The sequence below is a fragment of the Uloborus diversus genome, chromosome 2 (genome assembly GCF_026930045.1).
Source record: "Uloborus diversus isolate 005 chromosome 2, Udiv.v.3.1, whole genome shotgun sequence".
Lineage (NCBI taxonomy): Eukaryota > Metazoa > Arthropoda > Arachnida > Araneae > Uloboridae > Uloborus > Uloborus diversus.
The window spans coordinates 152,948,558-152,972,034 of NC_072732.1; the positions used below are offsets into that span (position 1 = coordinate 152,948,558).

Genomic DNA, 23,477 nt, shown 5'->3' on the forward strand with positions numbered 1-23,477 from the left:
TCTTGAAGCGAAAACATCATTTGTATCATTAGGTAGAATCATTTAGAAAGAGCAGAGAAGTAAGAGGCGCGTTCATGTTGATGCTATCGATTACGAAATAACAACTTATTAATTATAAACGATAGTTCTGCTTCAAGGTCACTTGCCACCTCTCTGTGGTCAAGCTATAACAAGAGCTCTGACAAGTGTGCAGCTACTCTGTATGAGCTTTCAAATAGTGCTGGAAAGGAGTGTCCACTAACAGGACAAAAATGTCAGAAGATGGCTGCATAGACTGAAACGTCTCTTCAGTGAAACAAAAAGTGTTAATACGCCACTCTTGTTACAGTCCCAACCTCACAGCAAGTGATTTCTGTCTCTTGAAAGAAGCACTTAGAGATCCGGCATGGAAGAAAACATTGTTAGAAATCATTGTTAAAAATGTGAAACCACATCAAGATGGTTTGCTTAACCGCAGCATTGGTACTGGACTGCTGATCTCTAAAGGTGTTTCCTTTAAGTTCCAAAGAGATGGAATTCAATTCGTATGAAGTTGGGACTGTAAGGAGGGGGAGCCGATACCTCCCAATGCAAAAATCTTATCATATTTTTTGTTTCATTGGCAAGACTTGTTTTCGTCAATGCAGCCATCTTTTGACATTTTGTCCTGTTAGTGGATACTCGGCTCCATCTACCAGATCACCGGTACTGTTTCAGAGCCCTGATCATCATTGTTATTTTCAGCGTATGATTTTAATTTATATAGAGAATCTAAACACCCTTCAGAGCTCTTGGTACTTTATTTTATGAAAACCCCTTGTATATTCAAAAATGTCAAGTTCTTGGCTTGGTTCCCTGAAACCTCGAAATATGTATAAGAAAATGAGATACCTGAATTGTGTGTTGGATTGTAACACTTGCATTCCTTAAGTATGGATTGTAAGTTTCTCCATTCAAGCTGGAAATTGTTTCAACACTTATCCTTCTGGGAAATTAGTCGCATAATTCTGTGCTGCTGGCACCAATTTCGCGCTCCTTTACTTCCGTCCGAATGAAATTGTTGTCCCCGAAGTGTTTTTTTTAATTCCCCCAAAGATGTGGGATCATATGGGGATAGACCTGGACAATAAGGGTCAGGGTGGTTCAAGACTTCCCACTTAAATTTTCACAAATGTTCCTTTTTTGCATTGGCTGTGTGTGGTTCCGGTTAACTTTCACGTACTGTCATCCTGTTGCACAATAAGGCTAGACGACACACAGCCAATGCAAAAAGAAACTTATTCAAAAATTAAATTAATTCCTCGTTATTTATTGACTAACCCTCATAAATATGTTATTCCTCATTAATTCTAACTAGCGAATGAAATGAAGACATGTGCATCATTCCATCTCAAGTGACCTAGGGGTCCCAGCTCCACCATCTATGAAGTGGATGAAATTTTGTAGCAGTGTAGACATGCCTTTGAAAGTAACCTATACAAATTTTCAGCATCCTCGTCCTGAGGATAAAGGATCTCCCAAAAAAGTGACCGAAAATGACCGATGATCTTTCTGTTAAATTGCCATTTTTTAGACAATTTCTTTCAGAAAATTTTAGGAGCTTAAAGTACAATTGACTGTTAATACATTCAAGTATTTTGTGAATTTGAGCTCATTCAACTTTTTATAGCATGTGCGTAAATTCGTGAAAAAGCACTGCGGGGGAAATTTTTTCCTGGATTTTATTTAGGTTGTCAAAAAATCTGAACAAATATAATTCAAAGGCTCGTACTTCGTGATTGTATTTTAAAAATACTTGTCTTTAATGGGTTACAGTTGCAGAGCTTAAATATATATTTTTGAAAGGATATTGTCATCCTAAGTGGCTATTAAAACCGTCCAAGAAAGCTTATTTTCAAAGCATCGTAGCTCAAGTCTTGACAAAACGCAGTGGAGAAACTTTTCCCTGTATTTTAGAATATAATAAATTCTGAATAAAAATGATTCAAAAGTTTGTACTTTGTGATTTTATTGTTAATATACATATTTTAAATGGGTTATAGTTGCACTGGGTAAATATTGATTTTCTAAAAGATATTGGCATCCAAAATAGGTTATCAAAATTGTTGAAAGGAAAAATAGCCTATTTTTTAATGTGCAGTAGCTCAAGTTTGTCACTTTGCATCTTCTTTTCTTCGGTACCCTTAAAAAATAATACAGTCAAACCTCCATATATCGAACTTCCACATATCGAAATCTTCAATATATCGAAATCCCAGCAAATTTTTATGTTCATTACATAGAAAAATTGTTTCTATATATCGAAAAAATCTCTATATATCAAATTTTTTTTCGAGAAATTCGTAGATTTTTTTTTTCCACTTTAGACTGTTGGTCTCATGAAAAATGAAGGTTAGGGGAGCAAATTATGTGCACTAAAGGTTGCTACGAAACTCATAAGGAATCTGGGGTTGAGGGGTGTGTAGATAGGTCGTTGTTTCGTTCTGGAGTTCTTAAATTCCCTCAAGTTTATTTGAAATTTTAGTTGTAACCAGTAACATTGTAAAATCATTCTCAAGTTCTCCCTTTTGTCTGTTGATTATCATTCCTATTTTTTTAGCTGCAGCAAAAACCATTCAAGTTAAGTAGATTGATTTTTTACTTTTCTTTCGATTGCATTGTCAAAACAAAAGTCCCCTAATGTTACGGATGAAGTTGAATTGAAGAATAAAGATGTATAAAGGCCAAAAATATGTAATTTCTATTATTTTTTTAATTACTAACTTTTATTTAATCCGATGCTCATATCAATTAGAAATAGGGTTTCATACACGTAAATTAGCTTTAATTTTAATGTTTTAGGAGACTTTTAGGATAAAATAAGATCGTTTCTATATATTGAAATTTCTATATATTGAATTTTTTCTCGACAATTTGCTACTTCGATATATGGAAGTCCGACTGTACAATTTTTTCCTATAAAATTTTTTCTTTCCAATGGTGTTTTTTCAGATAAGCATTAAAAAATGAGCTTGAAATGCTGTTTGTCCTTAGTGAGAAAATCTCTTTCTACAATAAATAAAGAATGGTGAATGATGTGGAAACTAACTTACTATGACTTTGCAACTGTTATTATAAGTCAGAAATAGTTTTTTATTTATCTTTAAAAAAAAAAAAAATATTTTGGAAACAAAATATGATAGAAAAAGAAAATTTTTCTTGTTCTGGCTGATGTATCAGTCTGTTTCTAGAACAAGAAATTTTCCTGTTTCTATCATATTTAATTTGTGAAGTAACTTTTTAAAAGATAATTAAAAAACTATTTCTTATTGATAACAGTTGCAAAATCCCCATAAGCTGATTTCCATGGCATTCAGCGTTCTTTATTCATTGTGTACAAGATTTTTTCGTGAATGACAAGCGGTATTTCAAGCTCATTTTTTTCATGCTTATATGAAAAAAAAAAAAACATCGGAAAGAAAAACTATTTTAATAGAAGAAAACAAGTTCTTCCTAATGGTATCAACCAAAAGAAGATGCAAGGTGACAAACTTGAGCTACAACGCATTGAAAATAGGTACTTTTTAAGTAAACAATTTTGATAAATACTTTGGATGACAATATCTTTTAGAAAATCAATATTTATGCTCTACAACTATAACACATTAAAAACATGTATATTGACAATGGAATTACAAAGTACGAGCTTTTGAATCATTTTTGTTCAGAATTTATGACATTTTAAAATCCAGAAAAAAGTTTCTCCACTGCATTTTGTCAAGACTTTGCATGCGTGCTACACAATAATTAATGAACTCAAACTCATAAAAATACTATAACGTATTGACATCCAAAAGTACTTTAAGACCCTAAAATTTCAGGCTTCCAGTGTGATAAAATTTTTCCCCACCTGAGCTTAAACATGAAAATTAGTTAAGACAGACAGAATTTCAAGCACTTTATCAATCCTTTTTGGAAATAACGCCATGGGGGGGGGGGAACCTATTTTGATAGGAAAAAATCTGTTCTTTCTAATGAAACTAACAAAAAGAAGATGTGAGGCGACAAACTTGAGCTACAGCAGTTTGAAAATAAGCTTTTTTCACTTGAACGGTTCTGATAGCCACTTTGGAGGACAATATCTTTCAGAAAATAAATATTTAAGCTCTGAAACTATAATCCATTATAAGCAACTATTTTTGAGAATACAATTATAAAGTGCAAGCAAGCCCTTGAATTATTTTTATTCAAATTTTATGACTACTGAAAATCTAGGAAAAAATTTCCCTGCTGCACCTTATCACGAGTTTACATGCGTGCTATAAAAAATCTAATGAGTTTAAATTCACAAAAATACTTGAATGTATTAACAGCCAATCGTACTTCAAGCTCCTAAAATGTCAGGCTCCTAGTGTGTTAAATTTTTCTACAAACTAAGTCTAAAAATGGCAATTTGTAACAGAAAGTTTATCCCCCATTTTGGATCACTTTTCTGGGAGATCCTAGATCCAAAGGGAGATCCTAGATCTCGGACAGGATTGGTAAACCGTTTTTTTTGGTTTAAACCAGGTTTTTTTGGTTTAAACCGGGTTTTTTGGTTTAAATACTATTTGCGAGAAAAACAATTTTCGGAAGGTAATTAAGGTTCCATGTAATTAACAGTTATTCAATAGTCACATTATACTTAATTTCTTGATTAATTAAAGAGATAAGAACAAAATCTGGTAACTAAATTAAATAATTAAAATAGCTTTCTGTGGGGGAAATATTGATTCAAATGTTTGACTTGATTAACATATTAGTATGCATGTATATATAGACCCTTTATGATACGAAATACTTCAAGAAGTGGTTGTGATGCGGGTTAAAATAAAATATAATGAAGATCCAAGAAAAAAACTTTATAAAACCAACATAATATGAATAATTATCGAATAAAGGTAAAAGTTATATTTTTAAGCATAATCTTTTCAAAAGAACAATTTTCATATTTTTTCTTTCTGATCTTACATAACGCTGATTTTTATATACACAATGTCGCAAATATTGAAGTAAAGCAAAATGTACAACAGTACATGATTGAACAGTCAAAAATCGATTGCTGTTGTACTGACAAAAAAAAAGTGCTGCTCTATATTCGACTCCGTTCTTATTTTGGAAAGACTTGGAAAAGATATCGACTATCGCTAAAACAAAGAACCAAATCAAAAATTAGTGTAACATGGCTTAAATTACAGCTTATTTACTGGCATACATATTGCATCCAGCATTGAAGTTCAAAAAATATTAAATGCAAACTCTTTAGAACAAATAAATGTGTAGCAAATTCTATTTCAAGAAATTTTTTTTGCCAAAAACGTTATATCTTCTGCAACAGTGACTGAGTGGTGGAAAAGCCAGGAAAAAGAATTTGAAAAATGCAATGCAACCGTCTTTAAAAGTCTTCAACATTACTAAAACCAGCTTCAGAAAAGTGCAATGCATATATTTTTGTCATTTAGATATCATTTATAACTCAAAAATTGATTAGGCTCTGGAAAAGCTTCTAAACTTGCTTTTTGTTTAAAGTACTAAATAACATAAAAATATTAATTTATAACGTAAAAGTTGCTATGTATTTATGCATAGGTTATTGTGGTGTAAAGTTGATTTTATGTAATTGTAAAAAGATTTATACACATATTTCTGAAATGAGTTGAATACATTACATATACAGGGTGTCCGAAAAGTCCTCGACACATAACAATGGTATTTTAGGTTAAATGTGTCAAGGACTTTTCGGACACCCTGTATATTTATTTATAAATGTAATTTTACAGTTTTTGTTTGTAACAGATTAAAAATATTTCACTTAAAACCAAAAGAACCGTTGTTTTCTCCAACAGTCTTTAGAAAAAATTAATTTAGTTGAAAGCCTTGAACAAAAAGACTAGCTTTGAAGCTTTTTCCAATCATAATTTGTTTCTTATTCAATATGTGTGGAAAAATCAATGTAAACCTGTAAAATGGATTTAAAAAAAAAAAAAATTTTTTTAAAAACCGCATGGTTTAAAAAAAAACAATTGGTTTAAACCATGGTTTAAACCAAACAACCCTGATCTCGGAAGCTGAAAATTTGCATAGCTTAGTTTCAAAAACATATCTACCCCCGTATAAAAGTTTATTCAATATGGAGATAGTCGAGTTCGGACAATTTTAAAAATTAAGTCAGTTGATGCGGAATGAATCATAGTACATATCTCTACAACGTCTTTTCTCAAAACATAGCACACAAAAAAGAGTACCTTATACTAAGAATTAAGAATAGAAATGGGAAAAACATTTGGTATTGGAGAATATTTCAACATATACTCTAATCGCAAGGGGTGCATCTCGATTCTAACAAATTCTAAAATATCTAATCAAAACCATATCAAAAGGTTCGTATAATGGAAAGTAAATAAATATATAAGAATACAGTAATAAAAACTAGAAATAAAAGAAAAAAGGACTGAGAAACTAGTCTAAAACAAGTTGATATATTATTAAAATTGCAAATAGATAATGGTTTACTTGAATGTATGCATTTCAGTTAATTATATGACATAACTGATGTACCAAAATATGCTAGTTGACAATTTTATGTACGTAGTTTTGAGTTATTTGACAAACAGTAAGCTATCAATATTGTCAGATGAATATGTTAATAGTGATTCAATACTTCTAAAGCGCAATTCTTTTTTCTCCAGGTGATGAAATGTATCCAAGAAAACCAGATTACCTTGGGAAAAGTCCTGGTCCAGATTATGCAGTTAGTGTTGATGAGATGAGGAAGAGGCACACAGGACTTCACAGAATGGAAGTCAGGGGGCCCATATGCACTGCATTTTGTTCCATCACCCCCACATGCGGACACCTTCAGCCGTTGACATATCAACCAGATCGACCTCTAGCAGAATCTTACTTATGATGAATTACGCACCAAATATATGATGCAAAAAGCCAAAAGATGACGCAAGTCAAAATAACTCTGTCCAACAGAAGGTTCTTTAGGGCAGCAAGTTTGCAGATGTCAAAGCTGTTGAGGTAGTTTAGTGTCTTGAGGAGCTTTTTGAATTTTGAACACCAACATTGTCCGATTTGAAGAGCTCAAACATTTTCTGCTGACATTCATTTTGTATAAATAACTAAACTATACAGAAGTTCAGAAATCGACTATAAATTGGCTACATGTGTTGCATTGATCAAATCAAGTATCTCCGAGATTTTCATCTCAAATGAGTGTCTGTGTATCTGAAGAATTGAGTTTTGTCCCCTTTATGTATTTCTTTGCACCAAAATATGAGAACAAAATACAAATGTGCCAAGATAGATTTTAAGAACTAAATAGAATATTTTACCCTTTTTTTTTTTGGTCATTAATTTTGGGATATGACATCATGAAGTCCACCCTCACTTTCATAATTGAATCAATGAAAATTGTTAGTTTTATCTCCAGTAAATTAGATTTGAAATTCAGCTGGGACTGTAGGAAAAAAAATCAACAAAGTACAAGCAATAATTTTTTTAACGTACTTAAAAATTTTATGGAGGTTGCTTAAGTGGTTTTGTAAAGGGTTTGTGTAAAGAGTGTTATTTATTAGTAATTTAGAAATTGTTAAAATTGTCAAATTTACAAAAACAGATGAGATAGACAAATTCTTAATTTTTGACCTAAAGTCAATGAATATTTCTCCTTTTTACTCATGTTTAAAGAAGAAAGAAAATAGAGCCAAATAATGGTAAACATATAAGATAAAATTCTATAAACAAAATTTCATTTAAATAAATTATGCAAGTTTTGTTTTGATAAATACCTCTCCTTATGGATATATTTCTATTCATAACAAAAAAAAAAAAAAAAAATGTACTACAATAAGGTTGCTTTGCCAAAAATTACAAACTAAATATGTAGTTGTTAAGTAAATTACTTCAATTATATGCATAATTGTATTTTCTTGCCACTAAGTTTGGTACAAAGTGTAGCAGTTAAAAGTATTTGAAATGTACATAAATTCTTATAATCAAGCTATTGACAAGACATAAAATGTCTTGCTTAGTAAATTAATGCATAGGTGAAAACAATTTTTAGCTAAATATGTTTCTGAAAGAAAATCCCTCTTCTATATTTTATCCTTCATAATATACAAATATTTAGATTACAAAAAATACTGAAAATTGATTCAGAATTATCGATGCAGTTGAATTTTAAACATAGCTTCTCCTCTTCTCCAGTATTTATGCATTCAAGTTACTTAGCTTTTATATTCAGCGAGAAAAAATCCATTTTAAACTCGACATTCAATTTTATAATTAAGATCATACAAAAGTTTCAACTTTTTCAAAATGATTATTTGTGATTTAACGTTTCAGTCACACTCAGGGCAAATAGGTAAGAAGTTACGTAACTTTTAAATGCATAGTCAAGTGTCTGAATATGTTGCTTTGCACATATGTGAATGTGTACAAATATATGCATATTTATGTAAATGTATACAAAAAAATGTAAATAATCAGTTTTGAATAAAGTTGAACTTTCACCTTAAACAAAACTCTTAAATGTTGCCTAATCCTATGTTCCTTTTTATGAAAATAAAATTAGAATACATGTATGCATTCTAAAACATTATACAGTAAAACCTCTCCTAACGGTCACCCCTAAAATGCTGACACCCCTCGTATGTGGACAACTTTTAATTCCCTGATTCCAAGGCAAAACTCGTTATTAAATCCCTAACCTGGGGACATCCCTAAATTGCGGATGAAAAAAATTTGTCCCATTAGTGTCTGCATTAGAGGGCTTTTACTGAATATATTACAAAATACTTTTTCAATGCCTTACTCACAGTTGGTGCTTATATACTTTACTTATATTGTAAAAAAGCAGTTGAAAACTTTGTACTATGGAATGAATAAAACAAGAACAACGTGTATAAAGTACAAATAAAGTAATAAAATAGAGTAAAAACTCAGCAAACAGCTGTTTTGGGGCTGTTAAATGCAAGCCCCTTCATCAGTGCATATAAGAGAAGAACGAAAAATCCACAAAATGAAGACCGAACAACAAATGAACAAAAATGGAAGGAAGCATAGTAAATAGACATGGAAACCGGAAACACATGCGTCACAGAACAGCAACGACACCTGTAAGGCGGAAAAACGTCACAAACAGAAAAAAGTTTTTCAAGATAAGATTTCCAAATACTGGGGAAAGGGGGAGTACTCGACAAATCATTAACTATTGAAGCAGAATTTTTCCAAATGTAATAGGATTCAAAAAAATCTAAATCATAAATCAAAGAACACCCATGAATAATAACCCATGTCGTTCAATCATATTTTCGATTTTTCTTCTGCCAAGGTTATTCATGTGGGTGTTCTTCGATTTATGATTTAGATTTTTGGGATTCCTATTACATTTGGAAAAATTCTGCTTCAATAGTTAATGATTTGTCGAGTACTCCCGCCCTTTCCCCAGTGTTTGGAAATCTTATCTTAAACTTTTTTCTGTTTGTGATATTTTTCCGCACTATAGGTGTGGTTGCTGTTCTGTGATGCATGTGTTTCCAGTTTCCATGTCTATTTACTTTGCTTCCTTCCATTTTTGTTCATTTGTTGTTCGGTCTACATTGTGTGAACTTTTCGTTCTTCCCTTTTATGCAGTGATGAAGGGGCTTGCATTTAACAGCCCTGAAACAGCTGTTTGCTGAGTTTTTGACTCTATTTTATTACTTTATTTGTATTTTATACATGTTGTTATCATTTTACTCACTTCACTTATAGGTTAATATTGAAAAGATACACAATAAATACATTTTGTTCTCTAGGAGTCCAATGTTAAAAACCTTCAGTTTAAGATCCCTTACTTAGAAAAAATCTAAAGTTTATATAATTATCCCATAGAAGTTTCTTAGGTCATGGGAAATTTAGTTGAAACAATCAGTTAGATTTTACATGAAACTTACTGCAGGTCTTATCGAAACTTAAATCATCTCAATGTAATTTCACTGAAAATTCATTAGAAATACAGTACATTTTCTGAAATATAAAAGACAATCCATGATTTTTTTTTTTAGATTACAGTAAAAAACAAAAATATGAGCCAAACTCTGATAAAGGAAAATAAGCAATACAATATAGCTACTTTATTTCTTGAACAAAAGTACTATTTCCATAAACTTCTTCAAAGAAACCCTGACCATTTTCATTTCATATCTTTACGAGATAATAAATACCATGGGTAGCTTTTCAAATTAGCAATTGAATTAAAATTTCAAATTAATTTTACCAAGTCTAAAGTATTCATTACAGTTGTTAATAATGTATGGTATAGATTTATATTAATGAAGTTAAAAGAGCTTGTTTTGTGTTTTGATGCAATTTGAAGAACATATAAATGCATGACATATAAATGTTAATAGATTATGAGCAAAAACGTTTTTGTAGACAAAACAATAAAATACGACACAAATTGCTAACATTATCCAAAAATGAAGTACAATTCACCCATGGCATAAAAGAAAAATTATTTTTAAATTTACCATTTTTTTCTTAAACTTTTTGTTGAATGCACAACAAACTGGTTTTATTAAAACATTTGAGAACAATAAAGCATTTGCAACATTTCAAATATCCAAATAAAATGTAAAAATTTAAAACATTTATAAAAAATATCGCATCATTCAGCTCAACATCACAGCTTTATTATAAATTTATAATTGGAGTTACCTACTTCTCATAACTGATTTCTCTCATCCTCACAAAAATATGATTTTAGCTCTCTCATTCACTTCACATCATAACATTCAACGAGAAGTTTCATATAAAAACATTTTTACCCTATTAAATTGCATACAAACAAAGTAAACAATATATGAATTGAAGAAAAGCACTAACATCAATTAAATAAGGCATGAATATATTTTAAAGCTAATAAAATTTACATTAGGAATCATAAAACCATGATTTGTCAACAACTTTCTACAAAACATTTGGACATCACACAATTTAAGCTCTAAATAATAAATTTTGAATACAATTACTCTTGGAAAACAAAACTAGCGGACAATATGTGGCAGTGGGGAGAAGAAATAGAACTCTTGAGAACAAATTTTTAGTAAATATCAACTGAATGATTTTTAAAACTTTCTTTAAGACATGATAATATTATTAAAAGTTACTTAAAATAAAATTCAATCCTGTAACTATACAAGTTTAGAAAAAAAAAAATGTTCTGAAATTATAAATGGGAATGTCTCATTAAAAATTGTTGTGGTTAAGTCGGAATATTTTGTGACCGAAGACATGTGGAAAACAGAAAACACCCTCCCCGGAAACATTTCTTAACTCTAAGAATATTTCCATTATCCTCTTTAAAAACAAATAATGTACTGAAAAGTTAATTTTACTTTAGAAATTTTATAATTTAAATAAATTAAATTAGTTTCCCTGACCATTGTAGAGGGGGAAAGAATACCACTTCTAGGAAGGTATTAACAACTGGGGATAGTTAATTTGACATTATTACAGTTCTTCTCAAATTCTGGGAAGGATAATCAAAATTTATCTACTTGGGAAACTAATTTTTAAAATGTCTCGATTTTCTACTATAAAAACAGTAAAATAGAATATTTGAGAGTGAGGATATGCTTGAAAATAACAGTTCTTATCAGCATTTCTCACTTTGAAATCCTTATTTGTTCAACACTTAAAAAATCTGTAGCAATCATATTATTAAGGTAACAAAAAAGAAATAAATTATCCGTATCTCTAGTAAAATTATAAATTTGAAGGTCGTTTTTAATCATAAAACATATATGAATCAATTGCTTCCTACGCATAGGATTTCTCTAACGTATAATCTTTCAACTCTTATTTCTTATAAAAATATTTTTAAAAATTTGAAATAAATTGATTAAGTTTACATCCAATTTTAAGATTAAACCCTTTTTGTACTGAGCAAACATTGGTTAGGAAATTCAAATATAGAGTGGCCACAATGACTTTGATCGTAATAATATTAATGCATTGAAAGAGAAAACATAGGATGAAACATCATTCTAACCGTTTTCACTTTTAGTTGAACATTTTAGAAAAATATTGCAGAGTTAAAGTAATAATTTAAGGTATTTGTTTTGTTGCTTTTAAATATTTTAAAACGCTCTTTGAAACAATGAGTAAAAAAAATTAAAGGATTTGCATACAAAAATTATGCTTACTCAATAACAATTAAAAACACCAAAATCTGTAAAGCCATACTTGGGTCAAAAAAGAAATAAGCATAAAAATTTAAAATCTACTAATGTTTTAAAATTTAAATGCTCTGATTAATCAAAAATGTACATCATATAAATTGAAAATGAGCAAAATACACCGATTAAAAGAAAATTTTAGAACTTGGAGAAAATCTTCAAGATATCACATAAGCAATATAGCTTTTTATAGACAGATAAATCATAATTTGACACACATATGCACACTAAAATTCGCCACATAGCTTATTACAAATACATACATGTACTTAATACATACATGCATGTACCAATATATTTTTAATAAACTCATTAAAACTTTAAAACATGCATTTAATTTTAACAATAGCTTTAAGTTACCTAAAAGTTTTTTTTCCTTAGTGGGATTTGATAAACGAATTTCAAAAAAAAAAAAAAAAAAAAAGAAAAAAGCACTTTCAGGAAATTTAATGGAAATTCATGCACATATTTTTTATAAGTCACGAAACATGGGAAAAAAATGTTCAAAACCTGAAACACATTGGAGTCTTGTATGTTTGGTTGTAACAGAGTTTTCAAAATAGATGACCTTACAAATAATTAGTAAAAGGGCAGCAAGGTTCTCCTACTTTTTTGATAAGACATTTTATTGACGGGATTTCTCCCCCTTCATTGTCAATTTAAATCCCTTCAATTTGAATTTTTAGGTTTATTAATCATTAAATAGATTGAATTTTAGAAATAATTTGGCCAACAAAATTTGTTTTGACTTCCTATTTTACACTATACAAAATTTTAATATAGTGCTCATTATAATTTTGACTAAGAAAATATTTTTCAAAACTTTAAAATAAAAAGTTTAAAATGTTAAACAACGACTTACAATAAAATGTTTCCACCAGTGGCATGTTACAGAGCTATTAAAATATTTTGATTACTTAGAAGAAATTTAAAAAAAAAAAAAAAAAAAAAACGATCATCATACATAATCAAGCTTTTAACAGTTTTGAAGACATATGTCAGAAAGCTACTTAACTTTAAGTGTTCTGTTATTTGTGAAGTAAAAAAAAAATCATAATCTTCAAAATAATGAAGTTCAGAACATTCTCACAAAAGAGTTACAGACAAATTTATTCCTTTAAAAATATTATTAAAAGGCAAACCATAACTCACTATAAAAACAATTGAATTTCACAACTTAATTATATAGCATAAAACCGCTTTATACCTTGAATAATTCCTTGTGGACTCTTAGAATATTCTTTAAGTAATATGGTTTTTATTTTAAAAAATTCAATGTTTAACAATTACAGAGTATAAAAATCATACATTCAGTAAAACATTTAATTTAAATCAAACTAACTTTTGTTTTTAAATAGAGGCACATTAAAATTGATTTGAGTATTCCTATACTCTTGTTTAGTCATAAAATTGTGACTTCTACAGTGATTTGAAAGTCAGTCCAGTACTTTTGAAAAACTTACTTTCAATTATGCCATAAAATATTTCTTTGCAACATGAAAGAGCAATAAAAGTAAATTATATGACTAGGAAATTTAATTTTTCACATTAAAATTTACTCTAAGAAATGAAATGACTATTTCTTACATAGTATATTATATGATTGAAGATAAATTAAACTTGACAGATTTTTTTAAAACTATATTTATGCACAAAATAAGACAAATATAAATAAACAGCTCTAAAAAAATAAAATCCTACCAAAATAAGATTCAAAACATTTGAAATAACAACTTTAAACTTTTCTTACAAACAAATTGTGCCACCTACTAAAATTGGGTAAAAAATAGTTTCATTCAATATTTACATCTGTTTAACACGTTCTTCTAAACTTTTAAGTTCAATACTAATTTCTTCCGGCAAATCTTTATGCACTTGCTCGCTAAAATATTTCTCAATTTCTTTGCATTCTTGCATCCAAAAATCTTTAGGCAATTGGAACAAGGCATCTGTGTTCACCGGAGTGGAAAGATCAGATAGGTTTAGTGAACCCTCTTTTGGAATGTATCCTATTGCAGTTTTCTGCATAAAAAAGAACATTTTAAGAACTAAAAAATATTTATAAGTCATGCAAAGACATGTTCTGTACCTCTAAGTCAGGCTTAGGTAGGTCACATTTATACTACTTTGCGGGAGAGCACAAAAACGTTTGTCAGATGCATACAAAGGTTAGGACTCGCAGGCTCTTATAACACTTGCAAATAATTACAGTATTACCATGCATTATCCGGCATGGCGGGAGAAAGCGAGGTTGACCAGCATGCCGGGAAATGTCAATTTTCCGGCATGCCAGATAATTTGAGGTTTATTTTGCAACAAAACAAAAGAAAATTTCCCCATTCAGTACCAATCAGAAAGCAAACCAATGTAAGGAAAAAAATTAATTCCAAAAGTAACCTTCTTTAAAAAAAATAAAAAAAAAATGCGTATTGCATTCTACATGTGCTTGTGATTTACGGCAGATCAATTATGGATTTAATTATATGACAATAAAGTAATCAATTCAGAAGCAATCATCATTACTGTGATTTGTTCATAATTTTTTTTAATAAATTATTTTAAGTTCCTTTTAGAGATATAAGTTTAATTTTTACTTATTGAATTCTTTGGCACGTTAAATTCTTTGGCACTGGTTGAGGGGTGGTAAACTACTGCTTAAATGTTTGCTTACTTAGTTTTAATTTCACTTTAACAAAATTATTTGTTATTAAACAATATTTTTCTTGTTAAAAGAACAAATGAGATTGTTAGTAAATATTTTTAGAAAAGGAAACTGTTTATTAACACTAATAAGATATGTATAGAACTTATATTCATTTTTAAGCTGAACATATATTTTTTACTGAATATTTTTCCTAACCTCGATTTTTCCTGCATGCCGGAAAGGACTAGGCAAGTGTTATTGAAAATATGGTGGTTACCTAATTTTGCGGCATGACGGATAATGCGAGGTAATACAGTATAAAGGAGAGTTTTTTCAGAATTAAGTTGTTATGGCTCAATGCAGAATAAGATTCTATGCGCAATGCAGTTATTACCTGAAAATCGCCATTTTTGAACTTAGGTTAGTGTGAGGTACAGATATTACTAGATCGCATAAAAATAATTTAACTAACAGGGACATCAATATCTTTGAATACATAATGGATCTTGTAAAATAAATTTTATTTCCACAAAATTTCAGATTACTGCAGACACATGTTTTGGTGTTACAAGGAATGCCTTTTTTATGTAAAAGAAATGAGCTTATGGACAAAAAGACATCCGACAAAAGTCTTTTGTTTAAAATTAGACCTTTCACAAAATTTCATTCATAAAAACAGTTCAACGTCACCGTTAGATAGCATCACAAAACTTTTTAAGCTCAATTATTTTATCTGAAAAAAAAAATCAGTAAAAAAACCTTCGACTTTCAGGTCATTCCCAATGAGATTGTTTAGGCCAATGGGTTTTCAGATTTAGATTTGTGATAGTCAAACATGCTCTGTACATGCAGGATAAGACAGGAATTTTTCCACAAAAAACTCAAAAAAAAAGAAAATGTTCGAAAAATAGTTCATTTTTTCAAAAAAGATATTTTTTTCACACTATGCGGATCTTAAACATGGATTGACCAGCGATAAAAATGAGTATCAGTTCTTAAAACAAATGAAAATTTGTAACGTTGAAAAAAAGAAAAGAAATGCACATTAAAATTCAATTACAATAAACTGAAAAACAAATACCTGAGCAATATCTTCACCATCTACCCTACGGCAGATCCAATCCAGAACCCTGCTATTTTCACCAAAACCAGGCCACATGAATTTATTATTTTCATCCTTTCGGAACCAATTTACATGAAATATTCTTGGCAAGTTAAGGTTTTGTTTGTTGCCGAAACTTAACCAATGCTTCAAGTAATGACCAAAATTATAACCAAAGAATGGACGCATAGCAAATGGGTCGTGCATGATTACTTTTCCTAAAAATAAAAATTTTTAAATCAGAAAATTTATAAACATATTAGATTAAAAAACATATATATGAGGACAAAATGTTTTATAAACAAAATCAAAAAGCCAACAAATAGTTTTCAGGTCATTTCTCATTTGCAACAATTTAACTAGTTTAGGGAACTGCAACATTTCAATAGACATTACAATATACCAAAAGATTTATAAGCTGATATCTATCATAATTTATATCCAAATTTGTATTGCCCACAGTTAATACTTCTTATGAACTTTCCTAATGCACTCCACTGACTTGATTCTATATTATAGTACGGGAGCCTAAATCCAGAGCACGGAGGATTGCTACTATTCTGAGTTTTAGATCCAAATCAGGAAAATTACTGTATCTTGCAGTTTTTCTAGACCGCACCATTCTTATATTTCTTAATGAATCTCAAAGAAAATAGATTGTAGTATGCTAAAAAAAAGTCAAAGATAATTTGCAGTTGCTTATAGCTCATGGATGCTGCATTTTATTATTGTGCAAGGTTACAAGAAATAAATCATTTATTCTACAAATAGCTCCCTATTTTTGTTTAATGGATTTTCTATAGTGTACTTATAATAAAATTAAAAGAAATATCATTAACCAAAAGTGGATGCCAAAAGTTTGCTGTATAATTACAGCAAAACCCTAATTTACACATGACACTTGGTATCGAAGAAATGAAAAAATAAGATGCAAGCACTGTCAGCCCTGTTTAATCTGCGTCGGATAAACAAACACCACACTTATAAGAATAAAATCTTACGGAAATGAATATTTTTCAGTACTCACAATGTTAAATATCCCCGCTTAATTGAACATTTTTCCCGTTTAATCCAATAAGACTGGTCCTCTTTCATAAAAATTTTTGCCATGAAAAATATTGAATAAAAAATTATAAAAAATAAATAAATCAATAAACAACAGGAAAAGACAAAACTGAAATTTTTTTTCATGGACAGTACTAGAAGCACCTAGTGGCAAATCCCATAAGGCTTTTGAATCGTGAAGGTGATATTTTTCAAAGTAATCACAACTGTCAAATGTGTGTTTAATTTCTGTGATAGTTTTACCTTTATGTTCAGCAGCAGCAGTGGCTTCTGATCTCATAGCAGCACCAATAAAAACTCCATGCCTCCAATTAAATGCTTCATATACTAAAGGAACACCTAAAAGGAAAACTTTTTTTAGCATTTGCTCAAAAAATACTTAACTGTTACCAATAGCAGAGCAAATGAAATTTTTAGAAATCTTGACTAAATTTTGTAAACCTGAGAACAAAGGTTTTTTTTTTTTTTTTTTTTCATTTTTGAATAAACTTTTGATTTAAATTTAAGAAATGAAATAAATTAAAAAGTTTCATTCTTTCATAAAAAAAGGCAAGAAAAACATATTCATAAACTATCTAATAATGCAATGCGATAAACCATATATAAAACATGTTAAAGAGTTGAATGGCTAAAAAATCAGATACGGAATGTACCACAAAAATGTTTATAAGTTACGAAAGAATGCTATAAGCATCTCTATTATCCTGAAGGTAAGTATCAACTTTATATAGGGTTAACGGACGTCTGAATTTTGTCTGGATAGTCTGAGTTTCAAAACAAAAACAAAAAAAAAAAAAAAGACAGATCTCCAGACTTAAGATTATAGCCCAAAAATGTTTTCTTTTTTAATTTCTAAATTCAAGCTGGTAAATTTTATCCAGTGTGTCATTGCTTGCACCAGGATTACTAGTTTAAAAGCCACTGAAAATAGCAAAAAATAGCCAATCTCTGCGATACTATACCACATTCAAAATATTTTTGACACCTAAAATAGATAGTACCAATATTTATAGAATACTATATTTTCATAAGCAAGAGTTTTTCATGAATTTATGTTTTAATTTTCAGTCAACTCAATAACTAGTCAATATCTGTATTAATTGGTACTAATCATGTTTACGATTTGTGTTTAACCTCTTCTATCATGTGGTAGCTATACACTCATAAATTAGGACACAAAATAATGCGAAGTACAAATGTTTCAAGCTTAATAAGAACCACGAAAAAGAAAAATGTCTTGTCCACACTATTTGTTTTCGTGCAATGGTGTGACGGTTTACTTCTTAAATGGTCATACTTTAGTACAAAGACTTGATAGATTTTTTTATTCAACTGCTTCAAAATTTATATTTACATGTTCAATTTTGGCATTTATTGTATTATTTTGAGTAAAAAACAAATAGGCTGTTCAAAATTATATGAGACTCTATGAATTGAAAAAATAGCCAAATATGTAGCCACTAAAGTGCAATCAAAAGCCAATGGGCAAAACATTAAGCTCCACATGCTCAGAGTTGAAGCTATCCAGACGTGTCAATTATGTAAAAATGTTGATGAAGTTTTCCTCATCAAGCACAGTAGATAAGTGGCAATTGGTAGTAAAATAACAACAGTAGCTTCTAATTATAATTATTCATTTTTGAAAGAATTAGTATGTTAAAAACTGGTTTGCATGTATCCAGTGTTGCAGCTCAAAGAAATATTTCGGAAAACGCATCCCTTCACAGGGCAGTAGTATGGTTCATGAGTTTTTACAAAGCTAACAAAGATCAGTTCAGATTACTTGTGCCAGCTTTAATTTGAAAAGTATACACTTATTTTGAGATGATTTAAAAACAATTTACATTAAATTTGCACTTTTTTTCTAATTTTATCATTATCATCAACATTGGCATGACAGTCCTTTGTAGGTCCTGGCCTTCTTAAGAAGTTTTTCTCATTCCACCCTCCTGCTAGAAATTTACCTCCATTTTTTAATTTTAATATTACAAAATCTTGGTCAAAGCAGTCTTTCCATTTTTTTTTCTCATTTTTTTTAAAAATCTTTCTCTGGCTCTTTTACAAGCAGAAGTTGCAATCAAGACTTTAAGGGCAGTTTTCTCCGAGTTCATACTATTTAATCAACCAGATATTTTGTTTGAAAGCAACCCATGCATTCTCTCCCAACTACAGCAGTAAATATATCAGAGAAACAGAGAAAATATAACACTAAGTACTAGTTGTATGCTTATTCTGGGTCATTCCATTTTAAATCAACAAATTTTCAAAAAAGTTGTTGCATCACCATTTTTGATTTTGATGAAAATTTGCATATGCATTCCTTTCATTTCCTAGACCCCAAAACAATGTATTTTTTATTTAAAAAAATTTACTCTTTGATATATAGGTCATTTTTGTTGTTGGCAACAGCAAAAATAGGGCATTTTGATGCTTTGTCTTATGGACAATAACTTTTTTTCTATCAAAGCTTTTGAGCTCAAACATAGCTCATTGGAAAGCTAAGAAAAAGATCTTTTCATATATGATATTAATAAATTTCAGATTGAAAAAAAATACCAATTTTTTAAAGGTCTAAGTTTACTATGAAAAACTTTTTTACCACTTTTGAAAATTAAAAAACCCATGAAGGGTTTAGAATAACCAGCCCTATTTTTCATCATATATTTATATGCATGACTACATATTATATAAAAAAAAATGACTTGTTACTCCGCCCCCTTTATGAGATATGCTCCCCCAAAGTTGCAAATTTTCAAAAAAATACAGTTTTCAACGCTAAAAAAATGCATGTGGGGGGCCAGATAAAAAATCTATTTGTGGTATTTCAAGTACTTTTTACCAGCTTTCTAACAAAATAAAAGTTGCTTTGTTATTCAAAGGTGTTTGGCAAATATAAAGGTCTGAATTTTCAAATAATTTCGCTGAAACAACGCATTTTTTTTTCTTTTTTTAATCTTAATTTTTTTATTGAAATGTAATTATATACCTTATTATTTGCTTTAAATGGTTTAAAAAAAAAGACTTGAAGAGTTATGACGTATTGTATTTGAACTTTAAAAAGACAATTTAACATTTTTAACAGTAAGGGACATAAATCTTTCAATGCTATTTTCTTCAGTATTTTGTCTCACCGAGAAGAGTTAATAAATGTTCACTCATCACAGGTGTGATATTGTGACCTCTTCCTTGTGCAGACCATAGTTCTGCTGCAATCAAGATTTTTAAAATGTCTTTCAACTGAACCCAAGTTTGGTCATCATCACTTGATTTTTTAACATGCTTTTATTAGCTTCACCTGTATGTATGTATGTATGTATGTATCTTGTAACGGAATCTTACAGCTCAAATTTCGCCCACTTCCTGCGATCGGATTCTTTTGAAATTTGGCAAGCGACTCAGACCCGATGACAATGCAATATTCTATAATCAAATTAATTAATTAACTCTTTTAATTGTTAGTTTCCTCCAATTTTAATCAATATTTTGGCATAAATCCAACAATGTGAAAAAGGAAAAATTTTAAAAAATACATTAAAAAATACTCCTAAAAATTATTTAAAAATATCTACAAAAACCTTTAATTTTTCTGCATCAGACAAAATTTGTTCCAATGTTCCAAGGTAATTAGAACATGAAATATAATTGTTTTTAACTAATTTCATGCCAAAATTTAGGTGAGCCTTCAATTGGAAATTCTTTGCTGATCAGACCATTGTTGAACAAACTTTTATTCAAATGCATCTCAAATTTTCAAAGTAATATAAATATGATTTCCGCAAACATACATCGATGACTCACAGTAGCTTCCCATTGGGGTGTCCTTGTCTTAACTTTAAGCTATTACCTCGCACTCGTTTTATAAATAATTTCGTCGCCTGATAATTCTCCAACATAAGACTAAAAAACAGAAAAATAAAATAATAGTTTTAAAAACTAAAAAAACACGCTTTTGTTGCAAAATGAACTAAAAAGTGAAAAATAATCTTTGGATGATAGTAATTGACCAATCACTTAATTTTAATGTAGTACAAAAAAGCGTGGGGGGGGGGGGCTTCTTATCAGTTGTCTTTAATTTCTTCCATTTGTTGTCCAAGCAAAAATGTAAATAGACAGCACCCCACGCTTTTTTGTTTTACATTAAAATTAAGTGATTGGTCAACTACTATCATCCAAAGATTATTTTTCACTTTTTAGTTCATTTTGCAACAAAAGCGTGTTTTTTTAGTTTTTAAAACTATTATTTTTAAATGATGTTCCAGGCCCTTTAGGATGAAAAAGTGGATCCTGTAGTTTTCTACTACATTGAATACTTTTACTTCCAACACTTCTTCTAGCTACCAGTCACTATCATACACACAGCAAACATAATCTGATAATTTCTTTCGGATTCTTGCTTTTTGTTCAGCAGGTTCGTCTTTCATGACCTGAAAAATTGTAAAATCTGAAGGAACAGACGCGCATCCGGCATGAATGATATGTCTGTTGATAGGGATGTAGCAGTGAAAAGACTGTTTGGAGTAGTGGCAGTGCTGCTTTATATCTTTTTTCAAGATCCTTTGCTACTATATTAACATCATCACAGGAAACATTGAAAATTGTTGAACCATTAATATGTTTGGTGCAATAATCATGTACATCTAATGGATTTAAGATTTGATTATTAATTGGGCGCTGTAAACTAGCCTTTCGAACTAGCCTCTTTACTGTTCCACCAATCTCATCGCATGGGCCTTTCCCATGGGACGTATCAAAAAAATGCCACTCTGCTTTTATACCTAAGTCCTCTTCATGGTGGCTGAGGTTAATGAAGTTCTTTCTGTTTTTATATTGTGCAGCAGACCCATATGAAAAGTAGGTTAATTTTGAAACTGAAGGGTGGTTTGCCTTAATTTATTTAACAAGGATCTTTGCGATAGTGTTGTGATCCAGGTAATCACTTAGAAAGCAAAAACTTTGTTTGAACATTTCCAATTTTTTTGCCAGTATACAACAAAAGGAAGTGTGCATTGAACGCCTGACCAGTGATAGGTCTGGACCTCATCTTGGACAACACAAGAAAAATTTTCTGAGAAGTCTCCAAGTACCAAAACTTTTACCTTATCCAAGGATGCCCATATGGTAGGTGGGGGAGGGGCAATTAGGGGCTTACCCCCCCCCCCACCCTAGAAATTAGAACTTCCTTGCTTTTAGTACTTTAGAACATTTCTTCTTTTGCCATTAACGAATAAGTTATTTTTAAAAATGTTAAATTTTACTAACTCTAATCGGTACTGAAATCGGTTTCTACAGGGAAAATATCCAGCTAAACCATGATTAAAATATCTGACCCAGCCTCACCCCTTAAAATTTTGCTTATGGACACCCATGCCCTTATCCAGAGCGTCTTTTTTTGATTTTAAAAACTCTGCTTGCTTACTGGCAATGAAATGGTGGCTCTTCAGGTGTTCCAAATTTTTATTTAACCAAAAATTCTTGCAAGGGAAGCGCACTTTTCAATAAAAAACTAGGATTAAAAAGTGGAAAAAAAATTGCATTGTTTCAGTGCAATTATTTGAAAATTCAGACCCTTATATTTGCCAGACACCTTTGAATAACAAAACAACTTTTATTTTGTTAGAAAGCTGGTAAAAAGTACTTGAAATACCACAAATAAAAAAAATTTTATTTGGCCCCCCACATGCAATTTTTTAGCGTTGAAAACTGGATTTTTTTTTGAAATTTTTTCAACTTCGGGAGAGCATATCTCATAAAGGGGGCGGAGTAACAAGCCAATTTTGTTATACAATAAGTAGTCATGCATATAAATATATGATGAAAAATAGGGCTGGTTATTCTAAACCCTTCATGGGTTTTTTAATTTTCAAAAGTGGTAAAAAAATAGTTTTTCACAGCAAACTTTGACCTTAAAAAAATTGTTTTTTTTTTTTAAATCTGAAATTTATTGATATCATATATGAAAAGATCGTTTTCTTAGCTTTCCAATGAGCTATGTTTGAGTTCAAAAGCTTTGATAGAAACAAAGTTATTGTCCATAAGATAAAGCATCAAAATGCCCTATTTTTGCTGTTGCCACCAACAAAAATGGCCTATATATCAAAGGGTAAATTTTTAAAAAATAAAATATTTATTTTTTTGAGGTCTAGAAAATAAAAGGAATGCACATGCAAATTTTCATCAAGATCAAAAATTGTGATGCACACCCCATTTGTTGATTTAAAATGGAATGACCCTTCTGTAACTTCTTAATCTCAGTAATTTCTTAAAAATTAGTAAAGCAGGTTGAACAAATTAGGAAAAAAAACTACAATCAGCAGTTCAAACAAGAAAAGAATAGGAAGGAAATCCACGTAACAGAGCTGATACTTTATATAGGACTGGAAATGGCATAACCACTAAAATCTAATTCTTTACAGGTTAGATAAATTTTCTTTTTAATATA

At 30.0% G+C, this 23,477-nt stretch overlaps 2 protein-coding genes across 3 annotated transcripts in view; one reads left to right on the plus strand and one right to left on the minus strand.

Moving 5' to 3' along the window:
• Window positions 1-8,811, plus strand: part of LOC129216090 (acyl-coenzyme A diphosphatase NUDT19-like) — a 120,583-nt gene extending 111,772 nt beyond the window's left edge. The window contains exon 4 of one of the 2 annotated variants that reach the window (XM_054850238.1): window positions 6,687-8,811. In XM_054850238.1, coding sequence (XP_054706213.1) covers window positions 6,687-6,907 — 221 coding nt within the window. In that variant the 3' untranslated portion in view covers window positions 6,908-8,811. The remainder of the gene's footprint in view (window positions 1-6,686) is intronic. The other variant, XM_054850239.1, reaches the window with a different exon arrangement.
• Window positions 8,812-10,084: 1,273 nt separating this feature from the next.
• The window catches only part of LOC129216091 (phosphoenolpyruvate carboxykinase, cytosolic [GTP]-like), an 87,935-nt gene continuing 74,542 nt past the window's right edge, over window positions 10,085-23,477 (minus strand). Inside the window, exons 9-11 of the mRNA XM_054850241.1 lie at window positions 17,282-17,377; window positions 15,953-16,191; window positions 10,085-14,249 (exon numbers count right to left, since the gene is read on the minus strand). Of these exons, the coding sequence (XP_054706216.1) occupies window positions 14,031-14,249; window positions 15,953-16,191; window positions 17,282-17,377 (554 nt within the window). The 3' untranslated portion in view covers window positions 10,085-14,030. The remainder of the gene's footprint in view (window positions 14,250-15,952; window positions 16,192-17,281; window positions 17,378-23,477) is intronic.